Below are 16049 nucleotides of genomic sequence, written 5' to 3' on the forward strand. Positions count from 1 at the left end.
TTACCAATTACTCATTTATCCGAACGAGTGTATAAAAGAATTGGGGTGGAAGTGGGGTGGAGGACCCTTAGACTCATTTATCCCAACGGTTGTATAAAAGAGTTGGGGTGGAAGACCCTTTGCTCTAATTGATGGTCACTCCTTTGAAATACTAGCCACACTACCCATAGGATTTAGAGACTCCAGTCCTACCAAAAGTGTACCTCTATGGGTCCCAGTGAGAGGAAGACAGTGCTTGGATTCCAAGCACTTTCAGAGAAGTAGGGAGCCGTTTCTTCCTTCCCATTGACTCTTCAGAGTCATTCACATCCTTTCTTTAGTTTTTTCTCTGTATTTATTAATTAAGTTCCTTATATAACCTCACATTAGGTTTTGACTTTATAATAAAAACAGAGCTATCATCCGGATCAAAATTTTCTCACATGGATAAAAGAAACAAGATCAAACCTATTGAAACAAGTCAGTTTTCTAACATGGTTTTGTATTTTATTTCTTTCTATTTGATTAACAAGTTTTTGTTTTTGAGGGGGTGCTTTCTGATTTTGGTTTTTCTTAGAAGAGTATCCAAAAGTGAAAGTGAGGATGATGATTTCTGCTCACATAAGGAGAAGAATTGCTTAATGTTGCTGAAAGTTTTTGAAACTCTCTCATTACAAGTTCAAGCTTCACCTGGTATTGCACCCTTTTCTTATTACTTTGATTTGGTTATGTAATTAAGCATTTGTTGATTGTCTAATTGATGCGAGTTAGATAGATAGACAGTTAGATAGATATGCAGTGGAAGGAAATCACTAATCGTGGATTTCCTTGGTCGACTAATTTGGGTGATTTTTGCTAACGATGATTAGATTTCTTTTAAGGCTCGTAGTTGGTTATGTAGCTCTAGTTCAATCAAACATTTTAAACATGACATATAATATCAATTTCCTCTTTGAGTTCTCTATTAATCTCATGATCTTGTAATTTGAAAGCTGGGATATTCCATGAATGAGACCTGTTCGGTCTTGTTTGGACAGACAGAGCTGTTGTGCGTAACACTTGCTAGTTGTACTTTAAGCAGCTATAAGTAGCTGATTTGATTAACAACATGGAGCCATCCTTTACTTCTTGCTTGGCTTTCGCTCTTTTCGTCGACTGGAATATAGGAGAATGAGCAGTGCACCTAGCCACAACGATCTGAAGATACTTCCCCAGGACAGGAAGTTGGACAGCACCTCCAAATTGACGTGGCTATTTGCAGCTCTCATTCTTCTGTCTTGAACTGAAGGAATTGCTGAAAGAATCAAATAACCTATACACATCTTTCATTTATGCATTTGCAGCTATTGTTTTCTTTTGCATCTAATCTGCTGTTCATAACTGAAATAAATTTTCCAACAGGAAAAGAACTAGAAAACGATATTCCCCCATCAGTTGCAAGGGTTCCGAAGTTATACAGCCCAGTCTTAGCAGCTCCATCAACTTCTTCTTCTAAAGGTTTTTACTTTCATCTGATCTTAGTTTTCACCTCAATAACTCTTTGTTGATCGCTCATTTGTGGTGAGTCATTGTCATTTGCTCATAGTCATTTGACAACTTGATCAGCAGGGGAACAGAAGCATGAGAAACAAATAGAGGAAGATACCAAAAGCAACAATGAGGCAAGTTCAGTTCTACGGCCTCGTGCTGTCTTATCTAGTCCAGGTGATTTTCTTTCTCACGTTCTTCTTTTTTGTTTCATATACGAAGGGAAGGGTCTCCTCCTTTCCAAAAAGTTGGAGACGTAAGGGAATAAGAACCAGTCATATCTTCGTCGCACTTAATACTATCAGAGGCTTACTAATTCACTAAAACTTCTTATATTGGGTCTAGATAATGATGGCATGATCGGACATATCAACCGGTTATCCAGAGTGCTACCATCAGTTATGAAAAAGAAAGATCTGGGCGAAAAAACTTGTGTGCCAGGTAAGGTTAATCCGAGGTGCGTGAAGGCTAAAAGTCCCGTAAACACGAGACGGAAGTCCAAGGAGACTTCTGAAACTAAGGTTTTCTTGAACATAACAAGAAGTCCAGACTTAACTGCTCCAAAGCAGAAATCTGGTCCTAGAAAAGTGAAGGCAAGTTCCTGACAGTAGCCCAGACTTAACTGCTCCAAAGCAGAAATCTGGTCCTAGAAAAGTGAAGGCAAGTTCCCGACAGTTTTTGTTATTACTGATAGGTGCTTGTTTTCTCTTGCATACTCTGTGATATATACTAGAAAGGGGCGTTTTCCTTTTTATGATTTGTAACAGAACATCATTGTGCTGTTAGACATGGAAAACTCTCTACATCCGAGTTATATGGTATTTGGAAATCTGTGTGTAAATTGAAGTGAAGAAATCATTTTCTCTCGGTGTAAGGTGCAACAATGCCATAATACGGCTCAACTCTATGAAGTGATTAATAAGGCTCTTGGAAAATCATGAGCTTTCCTCTATGAAGGGATTAATAGAACTCCTGCGAAATCCATCCTGAAACTCGGTACTTCAAATCTTGATTTAGTATTATAACTAGAACAAGATAGTAAGATAACTAGAATTGCTCTGTCAAGTGAATATAGTAGTTGAGTTTCGGGTGCAGAATAATTAAAAGAACCTTGAAACATCTCATTAAATTTACAATAAATTGACACTGAGATATGGGTGCAACACTAGTGGTAGGAAAATTATAGAGTTGGTGCACGTTCCACAGATCCAGAAATTACTGTGAGCAAGTTGTTGCCGAATGGATCGCTCAGATGTTTGGAAAGATTCTCCACGGGTCCTTCACCAGTAACGTAAGCTTGGATGAAAAACGCAAACATGGAGAACATTGCAAGTCTTCCGTTCTTAATCTCCTTCACTTTCAATAGTGCTGCTTGGTCTGGGTCGTCTGCGAGACCTAATGGGTCGAATGGACCACCTGGGTGAAGCTTATCTTCTAAATCCTACAAAATAAATTTGAGCGTCACTGTTATTCTTGTTCTGACGTGAAATGGGTTGGGTACAAGAAACATACCAGGCCATTGGTAATTCTGTAATATTCAGCACCGCCAAGAAGGACAACCTCAGCGACAACAGCAAGAACAAGATTGATTGGGATATTCTTTCCGAAGTAGTTCAATGTGTTTCCATCAAGGAGTAGAGCTCCAGTCTGCAGAGGGATTTAATGTCAAACAGTTGTACAAGATTATGATTTATTACAGAAAAATCTCACCGAGCAAGAAAGACTAGGAAGAGAAAGCAATAGTTGGTATTTGAGTTTCCTGACCTTGAACCAAACGGCTTCAGGACCACAGTTAGCACCGAATTTGTTGAAGGCTTCAGGAATGATACATCCAGCAGCACCGAGCATTGCCCATCGAGCGTGAATCAGCTCCTGTCCCTGGTATCTGCATTTCAAACACACATATTTTTAATACGACCCCATCTAACAAAGTCAAATGTATCTATCTAGACTTGGTTTTTAGTACACAAAGAGCTGCTTTTTTTAGCTTACTTGGCGAAGTCTTCTGGTTTCTTTCCCAAACCAAATGGATCATAACCGTAACTACAAGTATAAATAGAGAAAACTTTGTAAGTCAAGTGTTCTTAACATTATGATAGAAAGAAAGAGATTGGGTAATGCTTACTCTCCGGCAACTTCTCCATTTAGGTACTCGGGAATTTCATCCCTGTCCAAGAGACCACCGGGCAAGTAAATCTTCCTGTCAGCACCTGAATATAGTTCGCAATAAAATGTGTATTATAGATACGACATGTGAATAATTTACTCTTCCAACAGATTTCTTAAAGAAGGTAAGAGTAGACCATCCAGGTTACTAGATACTCACCGTACCACTTGGCGAGTTCATCATTAGCTGGGGCTACAGCCTTTGATTTCGCTGGTGGTGCTGCCTTCTTCTTGGAGAAAAGCGCGACTGTTTTGAATGTAGCAGGACTAGATGAGGATGGAGCTGACCTAGGTGAACTCTTTTTCAAGGAATTTCCAAGAATTTCAGATGCTAATGCAGTCGACGAGGCTGCAACAGAAGCCATTGAGCTAAGTGAAGTTCTTTCCTCTCTTTTTTTTTTTTTTTTTGATTTTTTTTTTCCGGATTTTTTTTTTGCTTGATTGTTTGAAGCCAAGTAAGAAATATGAGGAGGGAAGAGGTGCCTAAATGGTTGATGTAGTGGCTGTGAATGTGGTATCAGTTGGATTTTGGTTATCAAGTTGTGATTGGTTGGTTATGAAGATAGGGTAATCTGATTTACTAACATGATAGGGTATTGCTGCTGACCTGGACGCTCATATGTTGCTGACATGGTTCAGTAACAGCCACTTGATTTCTCTCTTTCAGATGCATAATTCACTGATTCAGTACCACATAAACATCAATTTTTTTGGTCCTACTTGATTTTCGAAGTTGTATGGTATTGAATTCTGGGACATATCATTTTAGATGTCGTGTCGAATATGTTTTGTTTACTTGCGAAATTTGTCAGGCCAAGCACTGTGGTGCGGGACATCCATTCCCTATCCCTCATATAAAGGGAAGGGATATCACAAGGAAGACAACCTCACTATATTGTCCTTTCTTCCCTTCCCTACACGATACGGTTACTCAGTAGCTATATGAATAGTGACATACGATTGATTTTGGAATAACCTTTTTCTCTTTTCTTGACCCTAGCCGCCTAGGGTTGATTTTTCGTTTTTGCTTCCTGTGTTTTTCATGGTTTCTTCGTTTATCTTATGTTCGAAGACCTTTGAATTTACTTGGTTTCATTCTGGGCTAAATTTTTAGAGAGATTCAAAGGCAAAGTAATATGGGTAGTAGTTCCTTTAGATGCTATTTCATGGTTTTCTTTTACTCTTATTTCTGTTGGTGGTGCAGTTCTGGTGAAGGACAAACCTGGTCTAAAAGATTTAATCAAACGGTGATTCAAATCACCTTAAGGTGCAACTCCGTGGGATCTTATGTGCAGGCTATGGTGATTGGTCCTTCGTTAAGGTAGTCTTCTAGCTTTATCTGCATCCCATGTGGGAAAGATGGGTCTATTGTTACAAGATTTGCAAATGCTCTGAAACCTCAAGGAATTGATAATAGAACGGAGTTTGTCTCGGAATCTGTTTGCTTTCCTCCTCTGATTACCAATGCTCTAACTCCGGTTCAGTCACGTGATTGTGGGATTTTGGATGCTTTAAAGCTTGGTATAGTCTTACAGGTGCATGGAAAACATCCGGGTTGGAAGTCGGTGGCGGTGGCGTAGAAAAAATCATTTAGATGGAAAGTTTTTTTCAGCTAAAACCTTTGGGCAAGTCTAAGGCGTTTTTTCAAGCTGATTCCGTTGAGACGGCTGAATCATTGATTAAAATAGGTAATAACTCCTTTGATTCAAAAGGATATGATATTACAGTTAATCAATGGAAATTTGAGGACTCATTCCTACCTAAAGCCTATAGTTCAGAATCTTGTCATTGGTTGGCCATTAAAGGCTTTCCTTTCAATCTGTGGGACATTGATAACTTCACCCAACTTTGTTTGGGATGGGTTCTGTTATGGATATTGATGATTTTACCATTAATAAGTCTAAGCTTAACTTGTGCAAGATTTTGGTGAACTGTGAAATTGGAAGAATTCCTGCTGCTGTCCTTTTTCGTGATTTTTGGGTGTCAATTGAATGGTTGCAAGATTCTTAGTCTAGCAGTCCTTCAATCAAGTCTCATATCCATCGGCCGAAGGTCAGATCTGCGATTGTGATTGATCATAATCTCCGTCAACCAAGTCCGTCTTAGGAGAAGATTTCAAATTCTTTCGGATTTTCAGGCGCTACTTCTCAGTCTAAGATTTTGGCACGACCTAACTATCACTCTACTCAAAATACGAATGTTGTGCTGGAAAATGTTAATTCTGGGTCGGGTATGATGGAGAGGAGGGTTTCAGGTATACCTAATCCAGACCCATCTTCAAATCCGGTACAATCTTCATCTGGTAATGGATTAGGGAGTAAGATTTTTCGTTCTGGTTCCAAATCTAGTACATCTTTGACTCCTGGTACGTTGACTAATTCCTTGATCAATGTATTCCCAGACCCGATTGCTTCTTTATCGTTAGATAGAGCATCGAATTCCAAGTTTTCTCAAAGGTCTACCCTTTCTAGCCCACGAAAAATTGGTGTTTGGAACATGATTGCTTCAAATCCATTACTTTTGAGTAACAAATTTCAGCAACTTGCTTGTTCAGAGCCGATGAAGTCTTCTATCTGTGTTCTTTCTAAAGATCCAATTGAAGCTCAAATTGATTTTCATCTTCAGTTTAACAAGAGCCTGGGAATCTCATCTAATCATCCTAATATGAGAGAAATTTTTAAAGAGCTTATTGTTAGGAACTCAACTAAAGATGTTGATTTTGAAATTCCATTGGAAGAGGATGATGATGGCTTAGCTTTTTATGATTTTGATCCGGAAATTCAACAATTGGGGTCTGTTCCAGGTCACGGAGTGCAAATTGATGCCATTTGCTATGTTGAGAGTGATAATTTAGCTATGGAAGGTATTTCTAATTCTCTTTCTGTTTCTAGGGTTTCAATTGTTTCTTAATGGATCATAAATTATTGAGCTGGAATATTAGGGGTCTTGGTCAGTACCCTAAAATTGTTGTTGTTCGCAATGCAATTCAAAAAAATAACGTCACCATATGTTCAATTCAAGAAACTAAATGTGAGTTTTTGGATGATGCTTTGATAAGAAGGTTATGGGGTGGTAACAGATGCAACTATATTTTCTTACCCTATGAAGGTGCTTCTGGGGGAATCATTGTTATGTGGAAGGAAAAAATTTTAGTGATGGAAGATAATCTAATTACGACATTTTCAGTTATAATAAAATTCAGAAATGTGGCAGATGATTTTGTTTGGTTGTAGACAATAGTTTATGCGGCGTCTGATGCAGGTGATTGTAACCAATGCTGGCAGGAATTACATGATATTAGACAAATTTATGATGATCCATGGATGGTGTGTGGTGATTTTAATGCAATTCTTTCTCAAGAAGATAGAAATAGGCATGGTGGTTGTATTGCTAATAGGAGATCTTTTAGGAGATTTATTAATAGACACTCCCCCACTGATCTGCCTCTAGCTGGTGGTAGGTTTACTTGGACCAACTCACAACACCCACCTCTTCTTGTTAGGCTTGACAGATTTTTGGTGACATCGGAGTGGGAAGCGCATTGTCCTAATTTGGTGCAGTTCAGGCTCAAGCGACCAATTTCAGATCATTCACCAATTCTGATTGATTGCAAATCAGGTAATGAACCAAGGTCTCCATTCAGGTTTGATAACTTTGTTTTTGTCTCATCCTACTTTTCTAGATAAATTAAAACTATGGTGGGATAGCTTAAGTTTTGTTGGAAAACCTAGCTTTGTTTTTGCCAAAAAGCTGGAGAGACTGAAGTTTCTTATTAAGACTTGGAAAAAATCTACTTTTGGCTAATTGCAGTCAAAATTAGACTCTCTTGAGGAATTTATTGATGTTATAGATAGTATGGAGGAATTTTCCTTGCTCACAGATAAAGATATTCTTGCGCGGGAGAAAGCAAAAATTGAGCATGCTTCTGTTTCCTTGAGTATCGCAAGGAAAATTGCTCAACGAGCCAAAGAAAAGTGGGTAAAGGATGGTGAAAAATATTCTTCTTTTTTGCACCAAATAACATCTTTTAAATATAAACTTAATAGCATTACCTGCTTAAGAATTGCTGACTCTCTCTGTTATGATAAGGACATTATCTCCAAAGAAGCCAAAGCTTTTTATTCTTCTCTTTTCAAAGAACAGTTCAATGTGAGGCCTGGTTTTGATGATTTGGAGATGCCAACTATTTCTCATACTCAAAGTATTTCTCTGGAGAGGCCTTTTTCTGAGGATGAAGTGAAGAATGTAATTTGGCATTTCGGCACCAATAAATCACCGGGTCCGGATGGTTTTACAATGGAATTTTTCAAAGCTTCTTGGGAGGTAATTAAGGATGATCTCATGCTGGTTGTTAAGGAGTTTGAAACGACAACCAAGCTGGATTGGAGACTAAACTGCACCAACTTAACATTGATTCTTAAATGTAATGGTGCAGTTTCTTTGCATAACTTTAGACCCATAAGCTTGATTGGAGGTGTTTATAAGATCATATCTAAATGTCTTGCTGACAGGCTTAAGCTAGTTCTTCCATCCATTATCTCCGATTTTCAAGGGGCTTTCATCCATGGGAGGCAAATAAACGATGGAATTTTAATTGCAGCTGAACTTATCGACTCTAGAAAACGTGAAGGCAAGTCTGGTGTTCTATGTAAAGTTAATTTTGAGAAAGCGTTCAACAATATCAATTGGAACTGCTTAGATTTAACTCTAGCCAGATTTGGGTTCGGTCATGTATGGAGAAGTTGGATAAAATGGTGTATATATAATGCTCAGTTTGCTGTTGTGTTGAATGGAGAAGCAACGAATATGTTCAGAAGTGAGAAAGGAGTAAGACAGGGAGACCCGATATCTCCGTTTTTATTTATCTTGATTGCTGAAATTTTATCTCTTATGATTAAGAGGGCTGCAGAATCAGGTCTTATCAGCGGGTTCAAGGTTGCTCAAAATGGAACAGTCATAAACCATCTGCAATTTGCGGATGATATGATGGTTTTCTTGGACGATGATGAAGTTCAAATAGAAAATCTGAAGAATATACTCATAGGTTTTGAGGTGGTCTCAGGCCTTAAAGTCAACTTCAGAAAGAGTGTTGTTTCCGGCATTGGTCATGAGCATAATGGTGCTGCGTGTGCTGCTTATTTTGGATGTAATTTAGTGGAGTTACCTATGAACTATTTGGGTATACCACTAGGTAGTAAAATCCAAGGCTAAAGATTTTTGGGACATTATTGTTCATAGAGTTCAACAAAGACTTTCTTCGTGGAAGAGGAATTATCTTTTGAAAGGTGGGAGACTCATAATGATAAACAGTGTTCTGGCAAGCTTGCCCATTTATTATCTCGCCATGTTTCAAATGCCTGTCTCGGTAATAAAAGATCTTGAGAAGATCATGAGGAATTTCTTGTGGGGGTCTTCAAATTCGGTAAAAAAGAAAAGTTGGGTGGCTTGGTCAAAGGCGACACTTCCAAAACGCAGAGGAGGTGTTGGTATTAAGAAGCTTAAATTGGTTACGCTACACTGCAAATGGATTTGGAGATATGCAAATGAGAAGAGAGCACTTTGGAGACAAATAACCCATCAAAAATTTGGAGGTAATCCCAACTCTTTTCTCCCTAGTTCTTTCTCTAAGTCTACTGGCTCTAGCTTGTGGGAAGGTATACTAAAAGCACAAGATCATGTTAAACAACATACTCAGCTAATTGTTAAGAACGGTGAAAGCATTCTGTTTTGGAAATATAAGTGGCTTGGTAATCATGTGTTACAAACTTCTTTCTCTGTTATTTATAAGCTCTCAAGGAAAAAAGATGCGACTCTTTCGGAAGTGGCAAATGGTAACGGTGCTTGGGACCTGGATTTTATAAGAAATTTGAATGAGGGTGAGGTGGGGGAAGTGGCGCAACTCCTACGGCTCATTGGTGAACCTCTCAGTCATTTTTCAGATGGAAATGATCAATTGCAATGGAAGGCAGGTAATAACTTTTCTGTGGCTAGTTGTTATTCGACGCTAGATATAGATGGTTTTCTATCCTTTCCACACAAGCATGTATGGAATCCAAAGGTCCCTATGAAGGTTTCTTTCCTTGTTTGGACGTTATGCTATAGAGGAGCCCCTACATTGGACGTTTTTTATAGAGCTGGAAAAGTTCAAGACCCTACTTGTATGTTCTGTGCTACGGAGATGGAGACGAATGACCATTTGTTTATTCACTGTAAAGATACTGCTAGTATATGGAACTATTTCATGATAGTTTCGGTATCAAATGGACGTTTTCAGCAGGTGTTAAATCTACCATTTGGGAATGGAAAAAATAAAAAAGGTAGGAAATTGGTCAGGAAGATTTGGGGCATACTTCCTTTTTCCATCTGGTGGACCATATGGAATGAAAGAAATATTAGGTTATACTCGAACAGGAAGAGGCATGTTAAACAGTTGATTATGTCTGTCAAATGTACGTTGTTCAATTAGGCTTTGCCTACAAAATTATTTGATGGCTATTCTCTTTCTACCATTATATGTAATTGGAATGATGTAATTGGTATGAGCTAGCCTTGTTAGCTCACTTTGTTCTTGTTTCTCACTGCTTTAGTGAGTTTCAGTTTTAATTTAATTTTCCCCTTTGCCGTCAAAAAATAAATAGTGCCATACGGCTACTCAGTTGCCGTATTTTTTTTTCCAGTTTTTTTCCAATAGGAATATATTTGTCTAGGTAAAAATATATATTTTAGAGTAAAAAACAATATATAATATGTAAAAAGGAGATATAATAGGTAAAAAAAGAGTTTTAGTAAAAAAAAGAGTGAAAAGAGGAAATTTTAAGGTAAAACTTTAAAAACCAGATACGGAAACTCAGTAGCCATGTAAAATGCTACGGCTACTGAGTAACCGTAAAGCGTAAATTCATACGGCAACTGAGTAGCCGTGTGATTTTCCTTCCCTACAAGGCGGATAAGATCTGATCCACTTTGCCTTGTAGGGAAGGGATATCTCTACTCATGTAGGGATATGGGAGATCATAATGGACGGATTTTTAGGTTTTTTCTACATATGAGGGGTATGGTAGGGAAAAAGGGTACCATAGTGCTTGGGTCAAACGAAGGAATCTGTTTGATGAAACTATGAACTGGGTCTGGGTTGACAATGATGGATATCTACTGCCAAATATATAGAAAATACATAGAAAAAAGATTGGGAAAACAAGCACAATCTACTGACATTAGAAGATGATCCATAGAGGGATATAACTAGAACACCGCTGCCACGGTAGGGAGGGCCGACCGAACATAAGAAAAATAGGCCAGATTAAAAAGTGAAAGTACCAATTTTCCTGAAACGGAGGGAGTACATCGTTTTATTAATTGCAACGAAAATTTAGTTAATGCACAAAGCAAAATATAGTTGCATAATCTGTTATCCATCTTTTGTGGTGATTTGCATATTGGTTATGTATTTTATTTTCGAACATTGTGCCTAAAAGGATAAACACCTCCAAATTTTTCGTAAAAACTTTAAATTTGATATTGTTGTTTGTACTCATTGTGTAGATCTCTTTAAAAGCTTTCCAACGAGATAAAATTTTTAAAATTCCAAGGCACTGATTTTTGGATATGTTATATTCTAGTTTGATTGTCAATTATACCCCTGAAAAATAGGATACATAAGGAAAAATATGATACATTGGGAATTATGTGAAAAGGCTTCACAGAAAACAAACCCTCGTCAAATCCAATCTTTTTCTTATCCAATTGGACATTTGTGTTAGGTTTCACTTTACAAAAAAGTGGCTATAAAAGGGACTCCCTCCCTTCAGGCCCTTCGGGCCTTCACGTCGGACGACCCATAAAAGAAATATGCATGACAACTGAAACCGGATACAATCACGCAAATATCATTTGGTACGCATCTTAAAGAAATATGTATAAGTTATGTTCTCAGATTAGTTTCTAAATGATCAATATTGTTATATAAATCACTGTTAATTTATACATTGTACATGAATCCTCTATGTTTGACTAACAAACATGATCGTTCCTAGGTATCCTTTCTTCGGAACCCGATATTTCTGTCAAATGACTGCTAGTTTTAGAATCCTATTATTAGGGCTTGAAAAAGCTTGGTTTTTTTTTGGATGGCTACAGGGGGTCATGAAATAGTAATAGTGAACATCCCATATCCAAATATTTTAATCATGACTAATATGCCCCCCATTTGATTTGAGATAATAAACTTGATTAACATCACTAATCACGATTAGTGATTTAATTAAGACTAATTCATTTATTTAATTTAAGTGATAAAGATGAAAATCAAAATAAAATAAAAAAAAGTAGGGGGGGAGGAGTTTCGATTTCAAGCTCCGATTTCAATTTTCAAGCTTAGAATTGTAAGAAGTTTCGATTTTTTTTCCTTCCGAAAACCCTAGGTTTCTTACCGTCAGGTTTTATAACGACTGAGAATCCATGAACTCCTGACCATTAAAAATAATAACGACCAGGAGTTGATGAACTCCAAGCCGTTAAGAAATACTTACAAATTGAACGATAAAAATACATGGTCGTAAAAATAAATTTACGGCCAGGTTTTTGCCTACGTGCATGGATAGTATTAAATGCTATTTAATACTGTCAGCGGTGATCGGGTTTCCTAGTCGTTAATATTAAATGCTATTCAATGCTATCGACGTCGGTTGGGATACCCATCCATAACAATTTTAACGGCTTGGTTACTTGGACGTTTACTGTTTACGGCTCGATTTCTAGGTCGTAATATGAATCATTCAAATATTCTCAGATTACAGACCAAATTACGGTCCGGAACTCCAGGACGTAAACTTGTTTACGTTTTGGATTTTCTTCGTCGAACCAGTCGTGTGGTGTATGACGGCTGGATTGTCATTTTCGACCCATCCGTATTTGGAATGACGGCTAGATTTCCTTTGTCGACCAACTGTTTTTGTCTTTTTAAATTATTATTTTTTTGACAAATCATGTTGAAAAAACAAGGTTCTAACAACCTCACCCAATATTTCTCTTAGCAATCTGTAAGGACTAACTTCAATGTACTTTCAAGAAAATCAACTGGACAGTCAGACTCAATCTTAAGAAAAGTATATCAAAGAGTTGTATCTCAATCTCTCAATTCAATCCGCAATCAAACAAATAATAATTTGCGAGCCCGATCGAATATAAGAGAGATTACTTGAACGGTACCAAAGACCAACGTTCAAGGATCAATCAATTTCAATCAACAACCAAAGGTTGGATTTATCAATTGATCGATTTAACGCACAACCTGGATATTTCAACTATATAAAAAAATATAATGCAGAAAAGAAATAACACATACACCAGAAGGTTTGTTAACGAGGAAACCGCAAATGCAGAAAAACCCCAGAACCTAGTCCAGATTGAACACCATACTGCATTAAGCCGCTACAGACACTAGTGAAAATGCGGGGGTCTAACAACCACAACCAACAATTCGTTTGGCAATCTGAGAGGACTTACTCCAATATACTTTCTAGAAAATCAACTAGACAGTCAGACTTAATCTAGAGTAAAGTATATAAAAGGCCTTAATATCACCAGGAGGAAATTCTGATGAGGTTGAAACAAGAACCTGAATAAGGTGCATCGACATTTCTAAAAATATTATGCACTCAAGCAAGTCTCATTCCTCCTATGTCCATATCATATATTCTCCTACATGCTCTCCTAGCATGGGGACTCAATTCTGCTAACAACTCAGCCGTTGCAAGACGTCATGAATGGATATCTTCACCAAAACAATATATTACCAAGTGGCCGCACCTCTTCGAATCGAACATCTCACTGGAATGTTCATTTTAGAGACGATATGCAATCATGACAAGGAATGTCTTGGATGTACTCCTGTTCCGCATTCATGAATGTACACCGCCGAATTATGCAAAAGTGCTGACGCCTGTACGAGCATGAAATCTCACACGTTGGAGGACTAGTGAAGGAAAAGCCGAACAGAAGATATTCAGGGCCAAGACGATCATGCCTAAGACGTTCTCTTAAGGGATCTGATGCTTTGAACCTCAAGCATCTGAAGTTTGAAGCATGATTTTCTTAATTTATTCTTGGTTTGATCAATCCTCAAAAACATATGTAATACTTGCATTCAGTAATTGAATCTCTTTCAGCAATCAACATCAGTTTATATAAATGAAAATCTTTATCAAACCAAAAAAAAATCCTTACAACTGTCAATCGCCTACTTTTCCAAGGCCAACTGAAAATCAAAAACCGCTCATCTCTCGGTGCCTTATTCTTAGAATCCTTCAAATTGTACTCCCAGTCAAAGAGTACATCTGACACCTCTAACTTCAGCACGAGTATTATTAACGGCACACTGATTCAACACCAAGACGATCAGTATAGCATAACTACAATCGCTAAGTCTTTATTATCCCCATGAAAAGACTTCTGAAGCAGATGCAACGTCATGCATCCATGGATAGCACAAACTCCTTCAACATATATTTTTTTTGTTAAGCGGATGAACACCTCTGGGATGCACTTGGGGACTTGATCTTGTTGAAAGATTAATTCAGATCAATTTCAATAAATGTGTTCCACATAACAAGTCATGGCAACCTGATGTGATTCCATGTAACGTCATCAACAGAACCTCTCTACATCTCAAACCTTGCATGACTAAGGAACTTCTTCTCCTCGCCGATCACACCTAGAATGCAGACTGCCGCTGCTATCTGCCGCAACAACATCGATTCCCTGACAAGGCACTTCACAGTAAAAGTTCGAGAAAATTTGGGTTGAACTTTCATTACACCTTCGTCCTAGGAATGCTCAACTCACCAATTAGTTCGTGAATTTAAAGGCTCGTCGGATGGAGGATCAAAGACTATGTCGATAATCATGGTTTTAAATTTTCGACCTCTTAAGCAACTTCAACCATGGTATCAACATCAACAATGATCCCTAGAGGAACTCCATTCATGGTCTCAGCATAAATAAGAATTTCTGGAGAGAATTCAATCGTGATCTCAACATTAACAACAGTCTCAGGCACAACATCCGGCTTCATCAACTGTCTATTCTTTGAAGCGTTGCTCGATGGATCGTATTTCTTCAAGACCCAATGATTTATATAAAGATGTGTAAACATAAAAGCATATTAACATGAACGTCTTCCCAAAGCTTGCACGACGGACGGGCACGAGCCAAAGTCTTCTACAAGATCTTCTCATCGCCTCTACAAAGGAGATACCACACATTTCAGGACATGGGTTTACAGAAACTTACCAATGTGTGAGGAATGGGACAATTCTTCCTTAATAAAATATGTTCGTCTATGTCTCTTATGCAACATACCAAAAGGACGCATCAATCGAACATACGAGTTGAAATATATGGCCTTTACTAACAGGTCTACAAAATCTGAAAAATTTGTACGGGATTACAAATTACAAATGTGCACGCTTCGTTGGCTGACATCTACAACTCCAAATTGATTGATTGTTTTATCATTTGATAAATCAGTCTCTTAGATTCAAAATTTGGGGTCAAGCATCGAATTTCAACGTCGGATGAGGTTTCTACAGCTTCCAGAGCATACAATATGAGGTTTCTTAGACGGGATTCATAACTTCCACAGTCGATCGGGGTCCACCAGGACTTTCCACTAAGTCCTTCATCAAGGTACCTCCAACTTCGACCACCTAGGTCTTTACATCAATTTTTCTACCTGGGTCCTCTATCTAGGTCTTACTAGAAGAAGAAGAAGAAGAAGGGAAAACGAAAAGGAGAGATTACTGGGGACTGATGGTCCACTGATCATGGCATCAGTTTCACAGTCCAAGACCCGTGGCACCAGACTCTCATGTGCTGATCATTCATCATAAAAATAATTCTACGACCGAGACATGCAACCATGGTCATTACATCATCCCCTCTTGAGAGCAACCTCAGTTATGGTCCCGTGACCAGGGTTTCAGAAGTGATGTTTCTACGGCTGATAGAAACAAGATGGCACTGCAAACACCATGATCATGTATCAATCAAGGGGTCCTGATCTCAAAATAATAAATGACATTAAAATCCTTCACCAACCGTTCAATACACAAGCAAATAGTCTAAAGTCACAACAGGGGCGTTTTCAACAAGCTCGTCTGAAGAGGTTTTACACTGCCCTGTATAAGATGACGAACTGGGAGAAATTGTTAAGGAATCTAAGGTTAAGTCACATTCCATTCTCTTCATATGGATGTCCTCTACAACTTATCAAAATTTCATAGCAATTGGATGAACAAGCGAAGATATGTGGCCAAAATATTGGACTACATGCCAAATATTTCTGAAGGTCTCCTGGAAGTTTACTGTTTCGTCGATTT

The 16049-nt window shown here is 38.0% G+C and overlaps 2 protein-coding genes across 6 annotated transcripts; one reads left to right on the forward strand and one right to left on the reverse strand.

Moving 5' to 3' along the window:
- The first annotated feature begins 310 nt into the window (after window positions 1-310).
- LOC113333687 lies at window positions 311-2327 on the forward strand. 5 transcript variants are annotated; one of them, XM_026580115.1, is made up of 5 exons: window positions 311-459; window positions 557-672; window positions 1381-1476; window positions 1585-1683; window positions 1852-2327. In XM_026580115.1, exons 2-5 carry the CDS (start codon window positions 621-623, stop codon window positions 2109-2111), a joined length of 507 nt encoding a protein of 168 aa, XP_026435900.1. In that variant the 5' UTR covers window positions 311-459; window positions 557-620; the 3' UTR covers window positions 2112-2327. The 5 variants fall into 5 exon arrangements, with proteins under 5 accessions (XP_026435900.1, XP_026435902.1, XP_026435901.1 ...); XM_026580117.1 differs by having other exon boundaries at window positions 1588-1683; XM_026580116.1 differs by having other exon boundaries at window positions 319-459; window positions 560-672.
- Window positions 2328-2490: 163 nt separating this feature from the next.
- Window positions 2491-4135, reverse strand: LOC113333686 (chlorophyll a-b binding protein CP26, chloroplastic-like). The gene is made up of 6 exons (XM_026580112.1): window positions 3833-4135; window positions 3632-3716; window positions 3499-3549; window positions 3271-3391; window positions 3019-3153; window positions 2491-2947 (listed from the first exon to the last, which is right to left on the reverse strand). Exons 1-6 carry the CDS (start codon window positions 4035-4037, stop codon window positions 2687-2689), a joined length of 858 nt encoding a protein of 285 aa, XP_026435897.1. The 5' UTR covers window positions 4038-4135; the 3' UTR covers window positions 2491-2686.
- Window positions 4136-16049: the final 11914 nt, after the last annotated feature.

The sequence above is a fragment of the Papaver somniferum genome, unplaced genomic scaffold (assembly GCF_003573695.1).
Source record: "Papaver somniferum cultivar HN1 unplaced genomic scaffold, ASM357369v1 unplaced-scaffold_133, whole genome shotgun sequence".
Lineage (NCBI taxonomy): Eukaryota > Viridiplantae > Streptophyta > Magnoliopsida > Ranunculales > Papaveraceae > Papaver > Papaver somniferum.